At 40.2% G+C, this 25,000-nt stretch overlaps 1 protein-coding gene across 1 annotated transcript in view; it reads right to left on the reverse strand.

Moving 5' to 3' along the window:
* Window positions 1-25,000, reverse strand: part of cpne4b (copine IVb) — a 38,190-nt gene that overhangs the window by 12,289 nt on the left and 901 nt on the right. The window contains exons 2-7 of the mRNA XM_058378449.1: window positions 22,069-22,256; window positions 20,317-20,496; window positions 19,932-20,003; window positions 19,772-19,846; window positions 19,508-19,591; window positions 19,336-19,425 (exon numbers count right to left, since the gene is read on the reverse strand). Of these exons, the coding sequence (XP_058234432.1) occupies window positions 19,336-19,425; window positions 19,508-19,591; window positions 19,772-19,846; window positions 19,932-20,003; window positions 20,317-20,496; window positions 22,069-22,239 (672 nt within the window). The 5' untranslated portion in view covers window positions 22,240-22,256. The remainder of the gene's footprint in view (window positions 1-19,335; window positions 19,426-19,507; window positions 19,592-19,771; window positions 19,847-19,931; window positions 20,004-20,316; window positions 20,497-22,068; window positions 22,257-25,000) is intronic.

A 25,000-nucleotide genomic window follows, 5' to 3' on the forward strand; every position in this document is an offset into this window, starting at 1 on the left:
CAGTGTATAGTATACAGAGTGAGGTGTACAGTGTACAGTGTATAGTATACAGAGTGAGGTGTATAGTGTACAGTGTATAGTATACAGAGTGAGGTGTACAGTGTACAGTGTATAGTATACAGAGTGAGGTGTACAGTGTACAGTGTATAGTATACAGAGTGAGGTGTACAGTGTACAGTGTATAGTATACAGAGTGAGGTGTACAGTGTACAGTGTATAGTATACAGAGTGAGGTGTATAGTGTATAGTATACAGAGTGAGGTGTATAGTGTATAGTATACAGAGTGAAGTGTACAGTGTATAGTATACAGAGTGAGGTGTACAGTGTATAGTATACAGAGTGAGGTGTACAGTATACAGTGTATAGTATACAGAGTGAGGTGTACAGTGTACAGTGTATAGTATACAGAGTGAGGTGTACAGTGTACAGTGTATAGTATACAGAGTGAGGTGTACAGTGTATAGTATACAGAGTGAGGTGTACAGTGTATAGTATACAGAGTGAGGTGTATACTGTATAGTATACAGAGTGAGGTGTATAGTGTATAATATACAGAGTGAGGTGTATAGTGTATAGTATACAAAGTGAGGTGTATAGTGTGCAGTGTATAGTATACAGAGTGAGGTGTATAGTGTATAGTATACAGAGTGAGGTGTATAGTGTACAGTGTATAGTATACAGAGTGAGGTGTATAGTGTATAATATACAGAGTGAGGTGTATAGTGTATAGTATACAGAGTGAGGTGTACAGTGTGCAGTGTATAGTATACAGAGTGAGGTGTATAGTGTACAGTGTATAGTATACAGAGTGAGGTGTACAGTGTATAGTATACAGAGTGAGGTGTATAGTGTATAGTATACAGAGTGAGATGTACAGTGTGCAGTGTATAGTATACAGAGTGAGGTGTATAGTGTACAGTGTATAGTATACAGAGTGAGGTGTACAGTGTATAGTATACAGAGTGAGGTGTATAGTGTATAGTATACAGAGTGAGGTGTACAGTGTGCAGTGTATAGTATACAGAGTGAGGTGTACAGTGTATAGTATACAGAGTGAGGTGTAGAGTGTACAGTGTATAGTATACAGAGTGAGGTGTATAGTGTATAGTATACAGAGTGAGGTGTACAGTGTACAGTGTATAGTATACAGAGTGAGGTGTACAGTGTACAGTGTATAGTATACAGACTGAGGTGTACAGTGTACAGTGAATAGTATACAGAGTGAGGTGTACAGTGAATAGTATACAGAGTGAGGTGTATAGTGTATAATATACAGAGTGAGGTGTGCAGTGAATAGTATACAGAGTGAGGTGTATAGTGTATAATATACAGAGTGAGGTGTGCAGTGAATAGTATACAGAGTGAGGTGTATAGTGTATAATATACAGAGTGAGGTGTGCAGTGTATAGTATACAGAGTGAGGTGTATAGTGTATAGTATACAGAGTGAGGTGTAGAGTGTACAGTGTATAGTATACAGAGTGAGGTGTACAGTGTACAGTGTATAGTATACAGACTGAGGTGTACAGTGAATAGTATACAGAGTGAGGTGTACAGTGAATAGTATACAGAGTGAGGTGTATAGTGTATAGTATACAGAGCGAGGTGTATAGTGTACAGTGTATAGTATACAGAGTGAGGTGTACAGTGTGCAGTGTATAGTATACAGAGTGAGGTGTACAGTGTATAGTATACAGAGTGAGGTGTATAGTGTACAGTGTATAGTATACAGAGTGAGGTGTATAGTGTATAGTATACAGAGTGAGGTGTACAGTGTACAGTGTATAGTATACAGAGTGAGGTGTATAGTGTATAATATACAGAGTGAGGTGTGCAGTGAATAGTATACAGAGTGAGGTGTATAGTGTACAGTGTATAGTATACAGAGTGAGGTGTACAGTGTGCAGTGTATAGTATACAGAGTGAGGTGTACAGTGAATAGTATACAGAGTGAGGTGTATAGTGTATAGTATACAGAGCGAGGTGTATAGTGTACAGTGTATAGTATACAGAGTGAGGTGTACAGTGTGCAGTGTATAGTATACAGAGTGAGGTGTACAGTGTACAGTGTATAGTATACAGAGTGAGGTGTACAGTGTGCAGTGTATATTATACAGAGTGAGGTGTACAGTGTACAGTGTATAGTATACAGAGTGAGGTGTACAGTGTGCAGTGTATATTATACAGAGTGAGGTGTACAGTGTATAGTATACAGAGTGAGGTGTATAGTGTATAGTATACAGAGTGAGGTGTACAGTGTGCAGTGTATAGTATACAGAGTGAGGTGTACAGTGTACAGTGTACTGTGTGAGGTGTATAGTGTACAGTGTGTAGTGTATAGTGTACTGTGTGAGGTGTATAGTGTACAGTGTGAGGTGTATAGTGTACAGTGTGTAGTTTATAGTGTACAGTGTGTAGTGTATAGTGTACAGTGTACTGTGTGAGGTGTATAGTGTACTGTGTGAGGTGTATAGTGTACAGTGTGTAGTTTATAGTGTACAGTGTACTGTGTGAGGTGTTTAGTGTACAGTGTGTAGTGTATAGTGTACAGTGTACTGTGTGAGGTGTATAGTGTACAGTGTGTAGTTTATAGTGTACAGTGTGTAGTTTATAGTGTACAGTGTACTGTGTGAGGTGTATAGTGTACAGTGTGTAGTGTAGAGTGTACTGTGTGAGGTGTATAATGTACTGTGTGAGGTGTATAGTGTACAGTGTGTAGTGTATAGTGTACTGTGTGAGGTGTATAGTGTACAGTGTGTAGTGTATAGTGTACTGTGTGAGGTGTACAGTGTACAGTGTGTAGTTTATAGTGTACAGTGTGTAGTGTATAGTGTACAGTGTGTAGTTTATAGTGTACTGTGTGAGGTGTATAGTGTACAGTGTGTAGTGTATAGTGTACAGTGTGTAGTTCATAGTGTACTGTGTGAGGTGTTTAGTGTACAGTGTGTAGTGTATAGTGTACAGTGTACTGTGTGAGGTGTATAGTGTACAGTGTGTAGTTTATAGTGTACAGTGTACTGTGTGAGGTGTATAGTGTACAGTGTGTAGTTTATAGTGTACAGTGTGTAGTGTATAGTGTACAGTGTGTAGTTTATAGTGTACAGTGTACTGTGTGAGGTGTATAGTGTACAGTGTGTAGTGTATAGTGTACTGTGTGAGGTGTATAGTGTACAGTGTGTAGTGTATAGTGTACAGTGTGAGGTGTATAGTGTACAGTGTGTAGTTTATAGTGTACAGTGTGTAGTGTATAGTGTACAGTGTACTGTGTGAGGTGTATAGTGTACTGTGTGAGGTGTATAGTGTACAGTGTGTAGTTTATAGTGTACAGTGTGTAGTGTATAGTGTACAGTGTACTGTGTGAGGCGTATAGTGTACAGTGTGTAGTTTATAGTGTACTGTGTGAGGTGTTTAGTGTACAGTGTGTAGTGTATAGTGTACAGTGTACTGTGTGAGGTGGATAGTGTACAGTGTGTAGTGTATAGTGTACAGTGTGTAGTTTATAGTGTACACTGTACTGTGTGAGGTGTTTAGTGTACAGTGTGTAGTGTATAGTGTACTGTGTGAGGTGTATAGTGTACAGTGTGTAGTGTATAGTGTACAGTGTGTAGTGTATAGCGTACAGTGTGTAGTGTATAGTGTACAGTGTGAGGTGTATAGTGTACAGTGTGTAGTGTATAGTGTACTGTGTGAGGTGTATAGTGTACAGTGTGTAGTGTATAGTGTACTGTGTGAGGTGTATAGTGTACAGTGTGTAGTTTATAGTGTACAGTGTGTAGTGTATAGTGTACAGTGTGTAGTTTATAGTGTACTGTGTGAGGTGTATAGTGTACAGTGTGTAGTGTATAGTGTACAGTGTGTAGTTCATAGTGTACTGTGTGAGGTGTTTAGTGTACAGTGTGTAGTGTATAGTGTACAGTGTACTGTGTGAGGTGTATAGTGTACAGTGTGTAGTTTATAGTGTACAGTGTACTGTGTGAGGTGTATAGTGTACAGTGTGTAGTTTATAGTGTACAGTGTGTAGTGTATAGTGTACAGTGTGTAGTTTATAGTGTACAGTGTACTGTGTGAGGTGTATAGTGTAGAGTGTGTAGTGTATAGTGTACTGTGTGAGGTGTATAGTGTACAGTGTGTAGTGTATAGTGTACAGTGTGAGGTGTATAGTGTACAGTGTGTAGTTTATAGTGTACAGTGTGTAGTGTATAGTGTACAGTGTACTGTGTGAGGTGTATAGTGTACTGTGTGAGGTGTATAGTGTACAGTGTGTAGTTTATAGTGTACAGTGTGTAGTGTATAGTGTACAGTGTACTGTGTGAGGCGTATAGTGTACAGTGTGTAGTTTATAGTGTACTGTGTGAGGTGTTTAGTGTACAGTGTGTAGTGTATAGTGTACAGTGTACTGTGTGAGGTGGATAGTGTACAGTGTGTAGTGTATAGTGTACAGTGTGTAGTTTATAGTGTACACTGTACTGTGTGAGGTGTTTAGTGTACAGTGTGTAGTGTATAGTGTACAGTGTGTAGTTTATAGTGTACAGTGTGTAGTTTATAGTGTACAGTGTACTGTGTGAGGCGTATAGTGTACAGTGTGTAGTTTATAGTGTACTGTGTGAGGTGTTTAGTGTACAGTGTGTAGTGTATAGTGTACAGTGTACTGTGTGAGGTGGATAGTGTACAGTGTGTAGTGTATAGTGTACAGTGTGTAGTTTATAGTGTACACTGTACTGTGTGAGGTGTTTAGTGTACAGTGTGTAGTGTATAGTGTACTGTGTGAGGTGTATAGTGTACAGTGTGTAGTGTATAGTGTACAGTGTGTAGTGTATAGCGTACAGTGTGTAGTGTATAGTGTACAGTGTGAGGTGTATAGTGTACAGTGTGTAGTGTATAGTGTACTGTGTGAGGTGTATAGTGTACAGTGTATAGTATACCGAGTGAGGTGTATAGTGTACAGTGTATAGTATACAGAGTGAGGTGTATAATGTGCATTGTATAGTATACAGAGTGAGGTGTATAGTGTACAGTGTATAGTATACCGAGTGAGGTGTATAGTGTACAGTGTATAGTATACAGAGTGAGGTGTATAGTGTACAGTGTATAGTATACAGAGTGAGGTGTATAATGTGCATTGTATAGTATACAGAGTGAGGTGTATAGTGTACAGTGTATAGTATACAGAGTGAGGTGTACAGTGTGCAGTGTATAGTATACAGAGTGAGGTGTACAGTGTATAGTATACAGAGTGAGGTGTGCAGTGTATAGTATACAGAGTGAGGTGTATAGTGTATAGTATACAGAGTGAGGTGTATAGTGTACAGTGTATAGTATACAGAGTGAGGTGTATAGTGTGCAGTGTATAGTATACAGAGTGAGGTGTATAGTGTACAGTGTATAGTATACAGAGTGAGGTGTATAGTGTATAGTATACAGAGTGAGGTGTACAGTGTGCAGTGTATAGTATTACAGAGTGAGGTGTATAGTGTGCAGTGTATAGTATACATAGTGAGGTGTATAGTGTACAGTGTATAGTATACAGAGTGAGGTGTATAGTGTGCAGTGTATAGTATACAGAGTGAGGTGTATAGTGTACAGTGTATAGTACACAGAGTGAGGTGTATAGTGTACAGTGTATAGTATACAGAGTGAGGTGTATAGTGTACAGTGTATAGTATACAGAGTGAGGTGTATAGTGTACAGTGTATAGTATACAGAGTGAGGTGTATAGTGTATAGTATACAGAGTGAGGTGTATAGTGTACAGTGTATAGTATACAGAGTGAGGTGTACAGTGTGCGGTGTATAGAATACAGAGTGAGGTGTATAGTGTACAGTGTATAGTATACAGAGTGAGGTGTACAGTGTGCAGTGTATAGTATACAGAGTGAGGTGTACAGTGTATAGTATATGGAGTGAGGTGTATAGTGTACAGTGTATAGTATACAGAGTGAGGTGTATAGTGTATAGTATACAGAGCGAGGTGTATAGTGTATAGTATACAGAGCGAGGTGTATAGTGTGCGGTGTATAGTATACAGAGTGAGGTGTACAGTGTATAGTATACAGAGTGAGGTGTATAGTGTACAGTGTATAATATACAGAGTGAGGTGTATAGTGTATAGTATACAGAGCGAGGTGTATAGTGTATAGTATACAGAGCGAGGTGTATAGTGTGCGGTGTATAGTATACAGAGTGAGGTGTACAGTGTGCAGTGTATAGTATACAGAGTGAGGTGTATAGTGTACAGTGTATAGTATACAGAGTGAGGTGTATAGTGTATAGTATACAGAGTGAGGTGTATAGTGTATAGTATACAGAGTGAGGTGTATAGTGTATAGTATACAGAGTGAGGTGTATAGTGTATAGTATACAGAGCGAGGTGTATAGTATGCAGTGTATAGTATACAGAGTGAGGTGTACAGTGTACAGTGTATAGTATACAGAGTGAGGTGTACAGTGTGCAGTGTATAGTATACAGAGTGAGGTGTATAGTGTACAGTGTATAGTATACAGAGTGAGGTGTATAGTGTACAGTGTATAGTATACAGAGTGAGGTGTATAGTGTATAGTATACAGAGTGAGGTGTATAGTGTGCAGTGTATAGTATACAGAGTGAGGTGTATAGTGTATAGTATACAGAGCGAGGTGTATAGTGTGCAGTGTATAGTATACAGAGTGAGGTGTATAGTGTATAGTATACAGAGCGAGGTGTATAGTGTGCAGTGTATAGTATACAGAGTGAGGTGTACAGTGTGCAGTGTATAGTATACAGAGTGAGGTGTACAGTGTATAGTATACAGAGTGAGGTGTATAGTGTACAGTGTATAGTATACAGAGTGAGGTGTACAGTGTGCAGTGTATAGTATACAGAGTGAGGTGTATAGTGTACAGTGTATAGTATACAGAGTGAGGTGTATAGTGTATAGTATACAGAGTGAGGTGTACAGTGTATAGTATACAGAGTGAGGTGTATAGTGTATAGTATACAGAGTGAGGTGTATAGTGTACAGTGTATAGTATACAGAGTGAGGTGTACAGTGTATAGTATACAGAGTGAGGTGTATAGTGTACAGTGTATAGTATACAGAGTGAGGTGTACAGTGTATAGTATACAGAGTGAGGTGTATAGTGTATAGTATACAGAGTGAGGTGTATAGTGTATAGTATACAGAGTGAGGTGTACAGTGTGCAGTGTATAGTATACAGAGTGAGGTGTATAGTGTACAGTGTATAGTATACAGAGTGAGGTGTATAGTGTGCAGTGTATAGTATACAGAGTGAGGTGTATAGTGTACAGTGTATAGTATACAGAGTGAGGTGTATAGTGTGCAGTGTATAGTATACAGAGTGAGGTGTATAGTGTGCAGTGTATAGTATACAGAGTGAGGTGTATAGTGTACAGTGTATAGTATACAGAGTGAGGTGTATAGTGTGCAGTGTATAGTATACAGAGTGAGGTGTATAGTGTACAGTGTATAGTATACAGACTGAGGTGTATAGTGTACAGTGTATAGTATACAGAGTGAGGTGTATAGTGTACAGTGTATAGTATACAGAGTGAGGTGTATAGTGTACAGTGTATAGTATACAGAGTGAGGTGTATAGTGTACAGTGTGTAGTTTATAGTGTACAGTGTATAGTATACAGAGTGAGGTGTACAGTGTACTGTGTGAGGTGTATAGTGTACAGTGTACTGTGTGAGGTGTATAGTGTACAGTGTGTAGTGTATAGTGTACAGTGTGTAGTTTATAGTGTACAGTGTACTGTGTGAGGTGTATAGTGTACAGTGTGTAGTGTATAGTGTACTGTGTGAGGTGTATAGTGTACAGTGTGTAGTTTATAGTGTACAGTGTGTAGTTTATAGTGTACAGTGTACTGTGTGAGGTGTATAGTGTACAGTGTGTAGTTTATAGTGTACAGTGTGTAGTGTATAGTGTGTAGTTTATAGTGTACAGTGTGTAGTGTATAGTGTACAGTGTGTAGTTTATAGTGTACTGTGTGAGGTGTATAGTGTACAGTGTGTAGTGTATAGTGTACAGTGTGTAGTGTATAGTGTATAGTGTACAGTGTGTAGTGTATAGTGTACTGTGTGAGGTGTATAGTGTACAGTGTATAGTGTACTGTGTGAGGTGTATAGTGTACAGTGTGTAGTGTACAGTGTACTGTGTGAGGTGTTTAGTGTACAGTGTGTAGTGTATAGTGTACAGTGTGTAGTTTATAGTGTACTGTGTGAGGTGTATAGTGTACAGTGTGTAGTGTATAGTGTACAGTGTGTAGTGTATAGTGTACAGTGTGTAGTGTATAGTGTACTGTGTGAGGTGTATAGTGTACAGTGTATAGTGTACAGTGTACTGTGAGGTGTATAGTGTACAGTGTGTAGTTTATAGTGTACAGTGTACTGTGTGAGGTGTATAGTGTACAGTGTGTAGTGTATAGTGTACAGTGTGTAGTTTATAGTGTACAGTGTACTGTGTGAGGTGTATAGTGTACAGTGTGTAGTGTATAGTGTACTGTGTGAGGTGTATAGTGTACAGTGTGTAGTGTATAGTGTGCTGTGTGAGGTGTATAGTGTACAGTGTGTAGTTTATAGTGTACAGTGTACTGTGTGAGGTGTATAGTGTACAGTGTGTAGTGTATAGTGTACAGTGTGTAGTTTATAGTGTACTGTGTGAGGTGTATAGTGTACAGTGTGTAGTGTATAGTGTACAGTGTGTAGTGTATAGTGTACAGTGTGAGGTGTATAGTGTACAGTGTGTAGTGTATAGTGTACAGTGTGTAGTGTATAGTGTACAGTGTGTAGTTTATAGTGTACTGTGTGAGGTGTACAGTGTACAGTGTGTAGTGTATAGTGTACAGTGTACTGTGTGAGGTGTACAGTGTACAATGTGTAGTTTATAGTGTACAGTGTACTGTTTGAGGTGTATAGTGCACAGTGTGTAGTTTATAGTGTACAGTGTGTAGTGTATAGTGTACAGTGTGTAGTTTATAGTGTACAGTGTGTAGTGTATAGTGTACAATGTGTAGTGTATAGTGTACAGTGTGTAGTTTATAGTGTACTGTGTGAGGTGAATAGTGTACAGTGTGTAGTGTATAGTGTACAGTGTGTAGTGTATAGTGTACAGTGTGTAGTGTATAGTGTACAGTGTGTAGTTTATAGTGTACTGTGTGAGGTGTATAGTGTACAGTGTGTAGTTTATAGTGTACAGTGTGTAGTTTATAGTGTACTGTGTGAGGTGTATAGTGTACAGTGTGTAGTTTATAGTGTACAGTGTACTGTGTGAGGTGTATAGTGTACAGTGTGTAGTTTATAGTGTACAGTGTGAGGTGTATAGTGTACAGTGTGTAGTGTATAGTGTACTGTGTGAGGTGTATAGTGTACAGTGTGTAGTGTATAGTGTACTGTGTGAGGTGTATAGTGTACAGTGTGTAGTTTATAGTGTACAGTGTGTAGTTTATAGTGTACAGTGTGTAGTGTATAGTGTACAGTGTGTAGTTTATAGTGTACAGTGTGTAGTGTATAGTGTACAGTGTGTAGTGTATAGTGTGTAGTGTATAGTGTACTGTGTACAGTGTGTAGTGTATAGTGTACAGTGTGTAGTGTATAGTGTACAGTGTGTAGTGTGTAGTTTATAGTGTACAGTGTACTGTGTGAGGTGTATAGTGTACAGTGTGTAGTTTATAGTGTACAGTGTACTGTGTGAGGTGTATAGTGTACAGTGTGTAGTTTATAGTGTACAGTGTACTGTGTGAGGTGTATAGTGTATAGTGTATAGTGTATAGTGTGTAGTGTATAGTGTACAATGTGTAGTTTATAGTGTACAGTGTACTGTGTGAGGTGTATAGTGTACAGTGTGTAGTTTATAGTGTACAGTGTGTAGTGTATAGTGTACTGTGTGAGGTGTATAGTGTACAGTGTGTAGTGTATAGTGTACAGTGTATAGTGTACAGTGTACTGTGTGAGGTGTGTAGTGTACAGTGTGTAGTTTATAGTGTACAGTGTACTGTGTGAGGTGTATAGTGTACAATGTGTAGTTTATAGTGTACAGTGTACTGTGTGAGGTGTATAGTGTACAGTGTGTAGTTTATAGTGTACAGTGTGTAGTTTATAGTGTACAGTGTGTAGTTTATAGTGTACAGTGTGTAGTGTATAGTGTACTGTGTGAGGTGTATAGTGTACAGTGTGTAGTGTATAGTGTACAGTGTACTGTGTGAGGTGTATAGTGTACAGTGTGTAGTGTATAGTGTACAGTGTATAGTGTACAGTGTACTGTGTGAGGTGTGTAGTGTACAGTGTGTAGTTTATAGTGTACAGTGTACTGTGTGAGGTGTGTAGTGTACAGTGTGTAGTTTATAGTGTACAGTGTACTGTGTGAGGTGTGTAGTGTACAGTGTGTAGTTTATAGTGTACAGTGTACTGTGTGAGGTGTATAGTGTACTGTGTGTAGTTTATAGTGTACAGTGTACTGTGTGAGGTGTATAGTGTACAGTGTGTAGTTTATAGTGTACAGTGTACTGTGTGAGGTGTATAGTGTACAGTGTGTAGTTTATAGTGTACAGTGTACTGTGTGAGGTGTATAGTGTACAGTGTGTAGTTTATAGTGTACAGTGTACTGTGTGAGGTGTATAGTGTACAGTGTGTAGTTTATAGTGTACAGTGTACTGTGTGAGGTGTATAGTGTACAGTGTGTAGTTTATAGTGTACAGTGTACTGTGTGAGGTGTATAGTGTACAGTGTGTAGTTTATAGTGTACAGTGTACTGTGTGAGGTGTATAGTGTACAGTGTGTAGTTTATAGTGTACAGTGTGTAGTTTATAGTGTACAGTGTACTGTGTGAGGTGTATAGTGTACAGTGTGTAGTTTATAGTGTACAGTGTGTAGTTTATAGTGTACAGTGTACTGTGTGAGGTGTACAGTGTGTAGTTTATAGTGTACAGTGTACTGTGTGAGGTGTATAGTGTACAGTGTGTAGTTTATAGTGTACAGTGTGTAGTTTATAGTGTACAGTGTACTGTGTGAGGTGTATAGTGTACAGTGTGTAGTTTATAGTGTACAGTGTACTGTGTGAGGTGTATAGTGTACAGTGTGTAGTTTATAGTGTACAGTGTACTGTGTGAGGTGTATAGTGTACAGTGTGTAGTTTATAGTGTACAGTGTACTGTGTGAGGTGTATAGTGTACAGTGTGTAGTGTATAGTGTACAGTGTGTAGTTTATAGTGTACAGTGTACTGTGTGAGGTGTTTAGTGTACAGTGTGTAGTGTATAGTGTACAGTGTGTAGTTTATAGTGTACTGTGTGAGGTGTATAGTGTACAGTGTGTAGTGTATAGTGTACAATGTGTAGTTTATAGTGTACAGTGTACTGTGTGAGGTGTACAGTGTGTAGTTTATAGTGTACAGTGTACTGTGTGAGGTGTATAGTGTACAGTGTGTAGTTTATAGTGTACAGTGTACTGTGTGAGGTGTATAGTGTACAGTGTGTAGTGTATAGTGTACAGTGTGTAGTTTATAGTGTACTGTGTGAGGTGTATAGTGTACAGTGTGTAGTTTATAGTGTACAGTGTACTGTGTGAGGTGTATAGTGTACAGTGTGTAGTGTATAGTGTACTGTGTGAGGTGTATAGTGTACAGTGTGTAGTTTATAGTGTACAGTGTACTGTGTGAGGTGTATAGTGTACAGTGTGTAGTTTATAGTGTACAGTGTACTGTGTGAGGTGTATAGTGTACAATGTGTAGTTTATAGTGTACAGTGTACTGTGTGAGGTGTATAGTGTACAGTGTGTAGTTTATAGTGTACAGTGTGTAGTGTATAGTGTACTGTGTGAGGTGTATAGTGTACAGTGTGTAGTGTATAGTGTACTGTGTGAGGTGTATAGTGTACAGTGTGTAGTTTATAGTGTACAGTGTACTGTGTGAGGTGTATAGTGTACAGTGTGTAGTTTATAGTGTACAGTGTGAGGTGTATAGTGTACAGTGTGTAGTGTATAGTGTACTGTGTGAGGTGTATAGTGTACAGTGTGTAGTTTATAGTGTACAGTGTACTGTGTGAGGTGTATAGTGTACAGTGTGTAGTTTATAGTGTACTGTGTGAGGTGTATAGTGTACAGTGTGTAGTTTATAGTGTACAGTGTACTGTGTGAGGTGTATAGTGTACAGTGTGTAGTTTATAGTGTACAGTGTACTGTGTGAGGTGTATAGTGTACAGTGTGTAGTTTATAGTGTACTGTGTGAGGTGTATAGTGTACAGTGTGTAGTGTATAGTGTACAGTGTGTAGTGTATAGTGTACAGTGTGAGGTGTATAGTGTACAGTGTGTAGTTTATAGTGTACTGTGTGAGGTGTATAGTGTACAGTGTGTAGTGTATAGTGTACAGTGTGTAGTTTATAGTGTACAGTGTACTGTGTGAGGTGTACAGTGTGTAGTTTATAGTGTACAGTGTACTGTGTGAGGTGTATAGTGTACAATGTGTAGTTTATAGTGTACAGTGTACTGTTTGAGGTGTATAGTGCACAGTGTGTAGTTTATAGTGTACAGTGTGAAGTGTATAGTATACAGAGTGAGGTGTATAGTGTACAGTGTACTGTGTGAGGTGTATAGTGTACAGTGTGTAGTTTATAGTGTACAGTGTACTGTGTGAGGTGTATAGTGTACAGTGTGTAGTTTATAGTGTACAGTGTACTGTGTGAGGTGTATAGTGTACAGTGTGTAGTTTATAGTGTACAGTGTACTGTGTGAGGTGTATAGTGTACAGTGTGTAGTTTATAGTGTACAGTGTACTGTGTGAGGTGTATAGTGTACAGTGTGTAGTTTATAGTGTACAGTGTACTGTGTGAGGTGTATAGTGTACAGTGTGTAGTTTATAGTGTACTGTGTGAGGTGTATAGTGTACAGTGTGTAGTTTATAGTGTACAGTGTACTGTGTGAGGTGTATAGTGTACAGTGTGTAGTTTATAGTGTACAGTGTACTGTGTGAGGTGTATAGTGTACAGTGTGTAGTGTATAGTGTACTGTGTGAGGTGTATAGTGTACAGTGTGTAGTGTATAGTGTACTGTGTGAGGTGTATAGTGTACAGTGTGTAGTTTATAGTGTACAGTGTACTGTGTGAGGTGTATAGTGTACAGTGTGTAGTTTATAGTGTACTGTGTGAGGTGTATAGTGTACAGTGTGTTGTTTATAGTGTACTGTGTGAGGTGTATAGTGTACAGTGTGTAGTTTATAGTGTACAGTGTACTGTGTGAGGTGTATAGTGTACAGTGTGTAGTGTATAGTGTACAGTGTGTAGTTTATAGTGTACAGTGTACTGTGTGAGGTGTATAGTGTACAGTGTGTAGTTTATAGTGTACTGTGTGAGGTGTATAGTGTACAATGTGTAGTTTATAGTGTACAGTGTACTGTGTGAGGTGTATAGTGTACTGTGTGTAGTTTATAGTGTACAGTGTACTGTGTGAGGTGTATAGTGTACAGTGTGTAGTTTATAGTGTACAGTGTACTGTGTGAGGTGTATAGTGTACAGTGTGTAGTGTATAGTGTACAGTGTGTAGTTTATAGTGTACAGTGTACTGTGTGAGGTGTATAGTGTACTGTGTGTAGTTTATAGTGTACTGTGTGAGGTGTATAGTGTACAATGTGTAGTTTATAGTGTACAGTGTACTGTGTGAGGTGTATAGTGTACTGTGTGTAGTTTATAGTGTACAGTGTACTGTGTGAGGTGTATAGTGTACAGTGTATTGTGTGAGGTGTATAGTGTACAGTGTGTAGTTTATAGTGTACAGTGTATTGTGTGAGGTGTATAGTGTACAGTGTGTAGTTTATAGTGTACAGTGTACTGTGTGAGGTGTATAGTGTACTGTGTGTAGTTTATAGTGTACAGTGTACTGTGTGAGGTGTATAGTGTACTGTGTGTAGTTTATAGTGTACAGTGTACTGTGTGAGGTGTATAGTGTACTGTGTGTAGTTTATAGTGTACAGTGTACTGTGTGAGGTGTATAGTGTACTGTGTGTAGTTTATAGTGTACAGTGTACTGTGTGAGGTGTATAGTGTACAGTGTGTAGTTTATAGTGTACAGTGTACTGTGTGAGGTGTGTAGTGTACAGTGTGCAGTTTATAGTGCGAGGTGTTTAGTGTTTTAGAACTTTTGATAATTTAAAAAGCTAGCAGTCCAAACTACATAATCATTATTAGAAACAGCCAATCGGACAAATATAGACTATTAACAGAGAATCCAGTTCACAATGAATGTGTTTCTGATTCTGATTCAATTACACATCTCACATTTATTGAAAATAATCAGATATCCATACAGTTTCATTCAGATCTCTCACCTCACTTTCTCAATTAACTTTATTTAAAATCACAAACTTACAGACATTAATCACAACTTCATGATTTCTCATATCCTGTTGTGTCTCTAGGTCTCTAGGATGCTTTTCTGTCAGTTAACAGAGGACCGGGTGATACAGTGGCAGTACGTTTTAACAAATGATTATGCTTGAACACACATACACACACGCACACACACACACGCACACACACACACACACGCACACACACACACACACACACACACACACACACACACACACACACATGCTCAGATCCCTGTCTGACAGAGAGAGAGTCAGAGGAAAAACAGCCTGTTAACATGCAGTCACAAATAAGTAACAGGTGTGTAACCTTCATTTTCCTATTTCCCAAACCTCCCACTGCACACAGCCGCTAAATCACACCCCAACCTGCCACGGTGCGCAATCAGGAGACTGTCAGAAGTGTTAGCTTGTGTCAGCTATGCAGGATGAGTCAGACATGAAATCATTTCAATACATTAATATCCCAAGACCCACACCACCAGAATGACACTACAGATTACAGTTACTTGACTACACTACAGTCAAGGCCAAACATATAGTTAGGAAGTGCTCACTTAGGATATGTGCAACGTATTCAAGTTCCACTTCCTGAGTAGGAGTTAGCCCTAGGTTAGCATTCCTGCTAAACTGCTAAACCTGACATTTCACAAAGCATTGCGTCTGAGGCAGTGGTAATCGAAATGTATGCATATACATACAGATATACAGATGTGTGAATTAATTGTTGACTGTCCACAGTGTGTGTGTGTGTGTGTGTGTGTGCATACAGGAAGACCACAGCACTATGTTATCTCTCTGATGATGAATCATTAATGCAGAGACATTAGCGGGGGGTAATCAAAATTTGAAGGCCATTTAAAATATTAATACAAAGATGCTGTGGTTGACTTTTCAACTGAGTAACAGCCACTGATCCATTATCTCTTTTTTAATGACTAATATACACGCAAAAACAAATAAATTTTTGGAAGTGATATACGTGTAAAAAAAACTTTAGAGGAGAGACCTCCATCCCACCTAGAGAACACACCCATTTTTCTCGCCCGGACTCCCGGCCATTTGCGTGTAGCTGGCAATCTCCAGATGTCATGCTTCACCACTCAGGAGCACTCTAACAGTGTTTTAATCAACACATGAACACAGAGCTCTCGAAGTGAAATCAGTATCAACACCGAGGTGACCTCAGAGGATTGTGTAAACAGCTCATGAATATTAAAGAAGCTCATCTTTATTTATGCCTGGGAACCTTAAAATAACTGCCTGATCATGGTGCTGTTACTCAGGAGAATGCACTTAAACATTCAGGGTCAATCAGCTTGCTGAATTCAATGAGTCAGCAGGCACTAGAGCCAGTCCTCAGCATGCTCCTGTGCTCCTGATTTATTCGCCTTCTAACCTCACTCAGATTTCCGATTTCAGCATAATTACTTCTGTTTTTTGCATGCCGGTGGCTCACAGGATCAGCCGTGACATAGCAGAGCATCTTCCCTTGAAATGAGTTCTACTGTATTTACTGTACTCTTTCACTTCAGATGAATCACAACGTACAAAGATGTTAACTATAACACTTTACACTTCACACTTCTTGAGACCATCTGCCATGCTCGGTGGAGGAAATGATTCAGGTATTCTTGGAAGTCAGTAGGATTCTCACATACTCTCTGGGAAGTAGGCTGGGTACTCTGATGCTGGGAAAGTTTGGACACACCTTCTAATTCCATGGTGTTTCCTGATGTTTATTTCTTTCTACACTGTAAAACAATGCTGAAGGCGGCCGAAATCCACAATAATGTCCTTTGAACAGTTGATATTGAGATATGTCTGCTACTGACGCTCTGTAAAGCCTTCATAACGCCTCTAATCTGAGGTGCTGTTAATTGGTGATTTCTGAAGCTGGTGACTCTAAATGAACTTCTCCTCTGCAGCAGAGGTCAGTTTTGGTCTTGCTTTACTGGGATGGTCTTCATGTGAGCCAGTTTCATCATGGGGCTTGATGGGTTTTGCAAATGCACTTGACAATACTGTTCCTGCAAGAACTATTCCAGAACACCTGACCTTCATGTCTTAAAATAACAACTGACTGTTTTTTGTTGTCATTACATATGGATTACTGAAGTCCATGTGTGTTATTTCATAGTTTCGAAATCTCCAGTGTTGTTCTAGAATGTAGAGAATAAATCCCTAAACAAAAAACACTGAATTAAAAAGTGTGTCCAACCTTTTGACCGGTAGTGTACATACCTCATTCTTTATAAGCAGTCAAAACAGACCGGTCAATTTGAGCCGGGAGGACAAAAGGTGTATAGTAAATGGGAAGTCAATAGGAGGGTAGGAAGATTGTTTGGATGGCACTGATTGGAGCCAATCAATAAAAAAAGCAATCAGCTGGACTGGTCAGTACAATCACCAGATCTCAACTCTATTGAGCTACAGTGGGAGCAGCTGTGCAGATTGGTACAGATCAAGATTCCAGACTGTTGCATGCTAGTGTATGCCACTCTGTGAGCACAGTACAGTGTGCATTAAGCATGCATTTTTGTTAGAAAGTGTGATTTCAGATTCGTCTGGATATTTATGCTAATGATCCAGGACTACATTCCTGTTTAATTATCTCTTTTTTTGCACATGGATCCTTATTCTGTGCCCAAGCCCTTTAGATACAGAAGGCTTCACCTAAGAAGGTGAATCCAGCAAGAGCTCAAGAAATATGACAGCTCACCGAATGAATCTGAATTGTAATTTGACTCGCAGTACTGAATCATTCCTATGACTTTGAACTAGAGTTCTGAAGTGTCAGGAAAAGCTGAGAGTACATGCTGTCTCTCAATCAGTTCATTCATCTGGCTATCCACACCATTAATCTGCTCAGATGACCAACACTGGCCAACTTCATCTCTCAGTTCTCAGCTCCTTCTGACACTAAACTCTGTGGAAGAACCTGAGGAGAACTGCAGAAAGCTTAGCCTGTGTCTGCATTCTGGTAACAAGCCTCATTTAAGAGCAGTTTATAAACTCACACCTGATGCCTTAATCAAACATCTAGACCTCAATACCACTCCCATGCCTGAAAGCACACAAATTATGTCACCATGATGGACCACAAAAACATAAAATCACATCAGTCTTTGAAAGTCCTCACTCCCAGCAGGCCCCTGAACCTATCCTCTGTAAGTCCTGTTATCTAGCCCCACAGATCACAGGGGACCCCATGCCTTCAGAATGCCTAGAAAAAGCCTACTTCCCAGACAGTATGTGAGAATCCTACTGACTTCCAGGAACCCAAGTATCTCAATGACCTTGAGGATACTGGAGAAAAGTTCTGAAAGGAAACTGTAAAAAGAGATGTGGGAAAGTATGTTAAGGAGTGCTCAGTGTGTACACAATATTTCCAAAGCCTGCTTCCTTAGTCCACTAAGTTACCCACTGCCATGACCTTGCACCTTTCAATGGGGGTGCCAATCTCCACTCTTTCCCTGGTCTGGGTGGCTATCAAATACCCCAGCAGTGGATGACTGGAGCCATGTTTAAATGGGGAGATCTGTATGGACACAGAAAGTGCAAGCAGGCCGCCTCCCACACAGATATTTTGTGGGGCAATGGTTAAGGTGTTGGGTTACTGAAGGTTGTGAGTTCAAGCTGCCACTGCTGGGCTCCTAGTTAATCCTGTATCTTACCAACCAGTGCTTCACCACAACGCCCATACTCCATATCTCGTTCATTAACTTGTCTGTCTCCTCCGTCTTGATAGGTACCAGAAGCCAGACCAGCTCCCCCTCTGGCGATTGAGGGCATAACTGCACAAACCATCAGAATGCTCCTCGACTCAGAGTCATGGGGTTATATCATGTTTTATCTGGTGGACTGAGAGGGCTACAGTCCTTTCATTTATGGGCTCAAACCCCACACCTCTTGGACTCTCTAATGGTTGAATACCACAGGGTAGAGACACAAGTCTCTACTTGCTTCCAATCATTATCTCAGTCAATTTAAGCTGCTCCCTTTCACATGTTCTTTGCAATAATCAACGTTTATGATGTCCTTGAAGATTTGTTCAATGTTTTTGATTCATCTTATTCTATACTTCTTCTGTTTTTCATGTTTGCGCCTATATGCCTCTGCCTCAGAATTTGTGCCTTGGAGTGAGATTTCTCCAAGTTATTTAGAGGAAATAGTACAACTGCAGACAGCTGAGTTCTGTTAGTAGTCAGGTGACTGAGAGGGGAGAGGTGTGGAGGTAATGTCATGTGCTTGCAGACTGAGGATCATGGGAGTTGTAGTCTTACAGACATGAACATGATTACCTAATTATTATTTGAAAAGATGGTGATCAATGAGGAATAAATCTTCTGAATATAAATTCAAATTGATAATACTATGATTTTATACCATTTTATACAACAAATTGAATCCTTTCATGTATTAAATAGATATTAATCTTATCCTTCATATTTTAGTGTAATCCGCTCAGACTCAGTGTTTACAGAGGGAGAAGAAGCTCGAAGGCTGTATCAGCATCAGCTTCTTGTTGTTACGGTGTGTCATTTCCACTCAGCTAGCTGTCAGCTAGCTGCCACTGTAAGTGATGCTAGCTAATTAGCAGGCTATGAGAAATGTCGGCTCACATCCTGCGGTGGAACTGAGGCGATTGCTGTTATGGGAATGTGACACAGGCTTTCTGCTCTGACACGACCTGAAGCACCCGTGAGAAGCCATGTGATATCAGCTGCATCTCTCTGAAACATATGAGCGTTGAGGATATACAACATAACCTTGTCTCTGGTACAGCAAACGTTATCACATATAAAGGTGTGGCATTGTTGTTTAAACATAAACAGTCACAGAGGAAAAGCAGGATGTTGCTCTCTACAGCCACGAACATCATTAACACTAACCCAAGCTCCACTCTAATATTAGCTCATTCCTATGAGGAATTCACGAGCTGGTCAACACAAACAATCCTAAGGAAGTGAAGGTCTGTCCTACCTTCAGCTCACGCTCATGATCCCCACTGCAGAGAGTGTTCAGTGACACTTTGAACGACTTCCACACTGGATTTAGATTATTCATGATGGTCTGTAAATCAAAGTCAGAGTTAACCACAACACTGGTACTGTTGTGTAGATGTGAAGATGATGCATGTATTTGTTAAGCGTACCTCAGTTCTGTGTACGAGGGATCCGGTCCCGTCATCGTTGACCCTGAAGATTTCTAGAAACGGATCCGATTTGCTAAAAAAATCCTGAGACAGAAACGTGTGAAGTGGAGAAGCTAGACAGCTGCACTTATAGCAGTGAGATAAAGATCAGATGAACTATCTAATTTATATTTCTTCTGATTTGACACAAATGAACTAATAAGCTGTTGATGCCAAATTCTTTGCTCATAAATAATGAATGAGAATGCTCTCAAGTATTCATACCTTGTCATCAAGCTTTTTGGCACTAAAGGCAAGCTCTACATAATCATCATTCCCAGATAATTCCTCTGCTGTTATCTGTAAGAGCATCAGAATGCAATTGCTTGCTTGGTGAAGAGATATCAGGATGTGTGTGTGTGTGTGTTTGTGTGTGTTTACTTACCGTTATAGAAGACTTGCCCGCTGTGTTGCCCTGTTTCAGTAAAGCTTTGGAGAGTTTTCTCTGAGACACAATCTGTGCGGGGAAACCAGAAAAAACTTAGCAAACACAATTCTACAATTTCAATCTTATCAGAAGAAGAAAATATATTAGCAGGGGGCTCACAGCCCTCCCTTTTGCGATCACCCTGCTCACAAGAGGCTAAATAGAGAGTCATAATACTCTTTATACAGAAATCCAAAAGTGTCCTGAATAATAATATATAATATATATGGAACACAAGTGTACTGGGAGAAAGGGTTAAAGCATTGCCAAGTATTTCAACCCAACTACATCTCATAAACCTTATTCTTTGTGTATCTCCCTATACTAGAGACAGCGCACACACCTGTCCGAGGGTGCACTCCAAGGCTCCCAGGAAGTCCGCCTCCTTGAGTCCGTTATGGTTGCTGCTGATGTCATGGAGCTCAAAGCGCAGCCGCTGCACCTCTTCAAAGTAGTAGTCTACAGTGAATACCTTGGAGAACACAGGGCTGATGCTGCTGCGGATCACCTCGGTCCGGTCCACCTGAAACCCAGACAGCATGTTCTATCAGAGCACTGCTTAATGGCTGACTGCCAACCAGCAGATAACAAAAAAACTGTCTGTCTCACACACAGATGCCTTATAGACGAACGTTTACTGGAGAAGAATAACCAGAAATCTTTCATGAAAAAGGCTTTATTCACAACTCCAGGGTTCTTGTTCAATTTGCATTGGATGTGTAAGTCAGAAAACCGTTGTGTTTGTCACCAAAAGGCTGATTTTACACTGTTAGTGTAAAAGATTTCACCTCAAACAACTAATATTTCAGCACTGCAAAAAAAAGAAGAAAGGAGTAGCATTGAAAAGATCAGTTACTCTGGAGGTGAAGTGGCAGCTCATCCACTGTGGATGATTAGAGAGAGGGAGAGAGAGGGAGAGAGAGAGAGAGAGAGAGAGAGAGAGAAAGAGAACAGCCTGATTCACAGTGTTTGCTGTTTTAGCTGCTGCTGCTACTGACACGTCCATGCAGAGATGTGTGTGTGTGTATGTGTGTGTGTGTGTGTGTGTGTGTGTGTGTGTGTGTGTGTGAGCTCGACAGACACCAGCCGTGATGTACAGTTAAGTGTGATGTAAAAATTACTCATGGACACTTCTCCTTCCAGTTGCTTGGCCTTTAACAGAACTAATTTGTAACATCTGACTTCACGCAAACGTGGTTCAGTTCTGATCTGAAAAGATCTGTCTCACGTTTATGAGATGTCATGAAATCAGATGTAACATCTTCCAGCTCATCTTGTCGTCACTGCTGGGCCCTTGACCAAGGCCCTTAAGCCTCAATTGCTGTTTGAGATACATGGGTAAATGTGCCTTTGGTAAAATTCACTTAAAACATGGAAGTGAGATGAATAAGCCAGTGTCACTGATGCTAGCCATGACTTAAACAGCTGTCACTCAGCCTCGGTGAAGTTCAATAAGACTTTGAAAGGTCAGTGCAGTGATGCTTACCCACTGAGCAGGTAACTAAACACTGATGATCCTGTATGCAGACCACCAGGATACAGATTCAGCTGTGTTCAGCAGAGACAAACATACCAGCAGTGGGAAGCTACCCTTCACTTAATACCATACACTTAATAACTAAACCAAACCAAAACACTGTCCAGGTTTCTGTCTGTTGTGGCTTCACTGGAGATTATACTGTTCATCACAGTGTCTTTCACAGCACATTTACTGTGGCACATTTAATTCGCTCATTACATTTTCTTGCAGCTTTTCATGTCGGGCTGCAGACATGGCACATTAGGTTGACCTTCCGCATTATTTAGCTGGACAGCACATCCGGACCTAGTTTCAAAATACCTCGATTATGTCAGTCTGGTATTATTGTTCATCATGTGTAACAAGATATCAGCTTAGATGAGAGAGAGAGAGAGAGAGAGAGAGAGAGAGCATATGCTGGAGAGGTCCTTGGTTGGTATTACTACTTAATTATAGCAAAAAGATATAGAGAGGGATGAAAAGGAAGGGGGAGGGAGAGAAAGATGGAGAAGATTAAGGAGTCCTGGAGGAAGGAGACAGAGCTGATGTAGTTACACAGTCAGATATGAATCCTACCTCAAACCACTGTCCATGAGACTGCATCTTCAACACCACACAGGGGTCAGGTTTGGACAGGGCGTCTCTGTCTGAGATTCCTTTACAGGCCACACGCAGCTCCACTTTGGTCAGACATGGGCTGTTGAAGAGGCCCAGCGTGGTGGCTGCTGACTCGTAGATGTTGCTCATGTTGATCTGAGCTCAAGCTGAATTGTGGACAAAATACACAAGGAATGAGACGAGGACCGAGTGGGAAACAGAGTACAGAGTATTGTGTAGCTGCACATGACTTTTATACAATATCACTAATCAAGAGAAGATAAACACAGTTGCAGACATGAGGCCACTGGTAATCTCAGGTAATCAGGTAATCTCAGGTACTCCCAGGTAATCAAGTAAACTCAGGTACTCCCAGATAATCAGGTACACTCAGGTAATCTCAGGTGTGCTAATATTCAGTACCTGTGTAGGCTTTTATACATCAGTTTTACAAACAACTAATTAATATCATTAAATGATTTTTTAAACAAAATATTTTGTTTATTTTTTGCTCCAACACTGAGAACAGTTCCTGACGAGGACACAGCCGGACAGGCCGTGGCATGTTGCCATGGTAACACACAAATTGACTGATAGGCTGTAGTAAGTGTAGTAACAGTTTGAGTGTAATGAACTTTTACTATATTAGAATGTTGTGTAGTGAACACAGAGGAGTAGAGTGATACACACAGAGACACACACACTGCTGTTACACCGAACATCAGTGCTCTCATAACGTCTCCCAGCCAATCAAATTAGTGCAGCAGAAATGACCACTGTATAAAATGTCTAGAATGACTGACCAGGCTTTGACCTCAGGAGAAATGGGCAATGTACACGCAAAGCTTTCAAACTGAAAATAAAACCAAAAAAAGAAATTTCACAAAATAGCAGAAACGTAAACTGTAGCATGGCGTCTCTTTGAAACCCCAGACACTGTGATAGCTGTATGATCATCTAGTCAACGTTCATCAGCCAGTTAAATACAAGCAGGGCAAGCTGCAGATCTCATGGGAACGTAGAGCAAGAAAGTAGGATAACTTCATTACAAGTATATTTTAGAAGTCCTCCATGTAGATGAGAGAACCTGCTGGAGAAACAACTCCATCAACCAAACCACTCCATCAATCAGAAACACTCTAGCAACTCTGCAGTGGCTTCAGCACAAGTCTCTGAAGGCCCTTGAGTGGTCCAGGAATAGCTCAGACCTGAACCCCAAAGAACATCTGGAGAGAGAGCTGAAGATGCAGATGCTCCACATCTGATCCGATTGAGCTTCAGAGGATCTGCAGGAAGAACTGGACAAACGACCCAAATGCAGGAGTGAAGACTACAGAGTACTGAAGAAAAGCTCTGAATTTACATCTAAATGAGAGAGGAGGTGGGGCATGGTTGAGCGCTGGGTAATGAATGAAGGGCGGAGCCAGGAAATGTGAGAGGTCACGATCTACAACACCTGTGTGAGGTTTCCTTCAGTTTTCCAGAGATTCTCCTCTACTGAGAGAGCTCTATGTATAAAAATTTATATGTAGAGCTTCAGCCTTCACCAGAGCTAAATGAATATTTGTGCTTGTGATGGAGGCTCTGGCTCCTGCAGGAGGCTGTGATGTATTCTCACACTGCACTGCCTTCTTCTGAGGAATACAGGGTTTCTTAGACTGGATAAAGGAAGTGACATTGCTCATGGAGGAAATGGAATCTACTGTACAGTTTAATCATCAGAGCAGTATGAGGTTCCTCTGTCTCGCTCCTTTGTGCTGAAGAGGCAGTATGTAGAATAAGTGCAGCGAGTCCCACTGGAGCTTCGACAGCGTCCCAACACCTGACCTGAATACTGCACTAAGGCAAACGGTCAATTATTCATGTCTTTCAAGAAAGCGCCAGAAGGTTGGACTTTTTGATTATATCCAGATTGAGTGGCATTCCTGTTTGCCACTGGTGATCCTTTTTCATGTATAAAGGAGAGCTCCTTGCCGCCACGCTTCATTTCCTGCACCAGACGCTCTCTCAATCTTCTCCTACTTCTATTCACACTAACCTCCAGAATGTAGAAACTGGGAGAATCTCACAACTCAAGCAGCAGGCCACAAGTTTCACATCTAGTTTAGTCCTTAATGGCACAGTGTGGCATCAGGGGGCGTGGCTAAATGTCCCAGGTGTGTGGTCACACTTAAATGTTTTCAAGTAGTGCACAAAAAGTGGGTCTTCCTCTACACAGGACAGTACTGTATGCTAGCATCTTTCAGCAGGTTGCGAAAAAAAGAGATAAAGATCCGTTCTTAAACAAGAGAAAACACACACTGCATAAAACCACAAGAATATTAGCATTAAATGGTAATGAATGTGAATATGAATAAGCTGTTTGTTCTTTAGCAACATGGCAAAATCACATATAATTCCACAGAAGATTATTCATTCATTAATGTTATGTTAATTACATAGAACACTAGCTTCAATTCAGAATGAGCAGGTTAGCTAGCAGAATGTTGGCTTGCTAGCTTCAAGCAGCAGTCTATGAATGACTGCTGAACAGTTTTTAAACTACATGTGTGTGTTAGTTTATTCATGATAAACTTGGGGTTGCTAGTGTAGTGTGTAGTAACTAGCGTTATGTACCAGGGTTATGGTTTAGTGTATCCAGTAGTATGTATTTACCATTCACTTCCATATCAAACCCACAGTAAATCATACAGTCAGCTCCAGAATTATTGCATCGTTTAGTATTCCACTCAAACAGTTGGACTGAGCATCTACCTGTCCTTTAACCATAACAGCATCTCCTATCAAAACAACATCTTTAACATCTTAAAAACCACAGTGTGAAGTAAAGTAAAAAATAAAAATAAAATAAAAATACAGTAGAGATCTTCACAGAGCTGTGATATAAAGGAGGTTGTAAAGGATTATGCAG

Source organism: Hemibagrus wyckioides, linkage group LG24, assembly GCF_019097595.1.
Source record: "Hemibagrus wyckioides isolate EC202008001 linkage group LG24, SWU_Hwy_1.0, whole genome shotgun sequence".
In the NCBI taxonomy this organism is placed as follows: Eukaryota; Metazoa; Chordata; class Actinopteri; order Siluriformes; family Bagridae; genus Hemibagrus; species Hemibagrus wyckioides.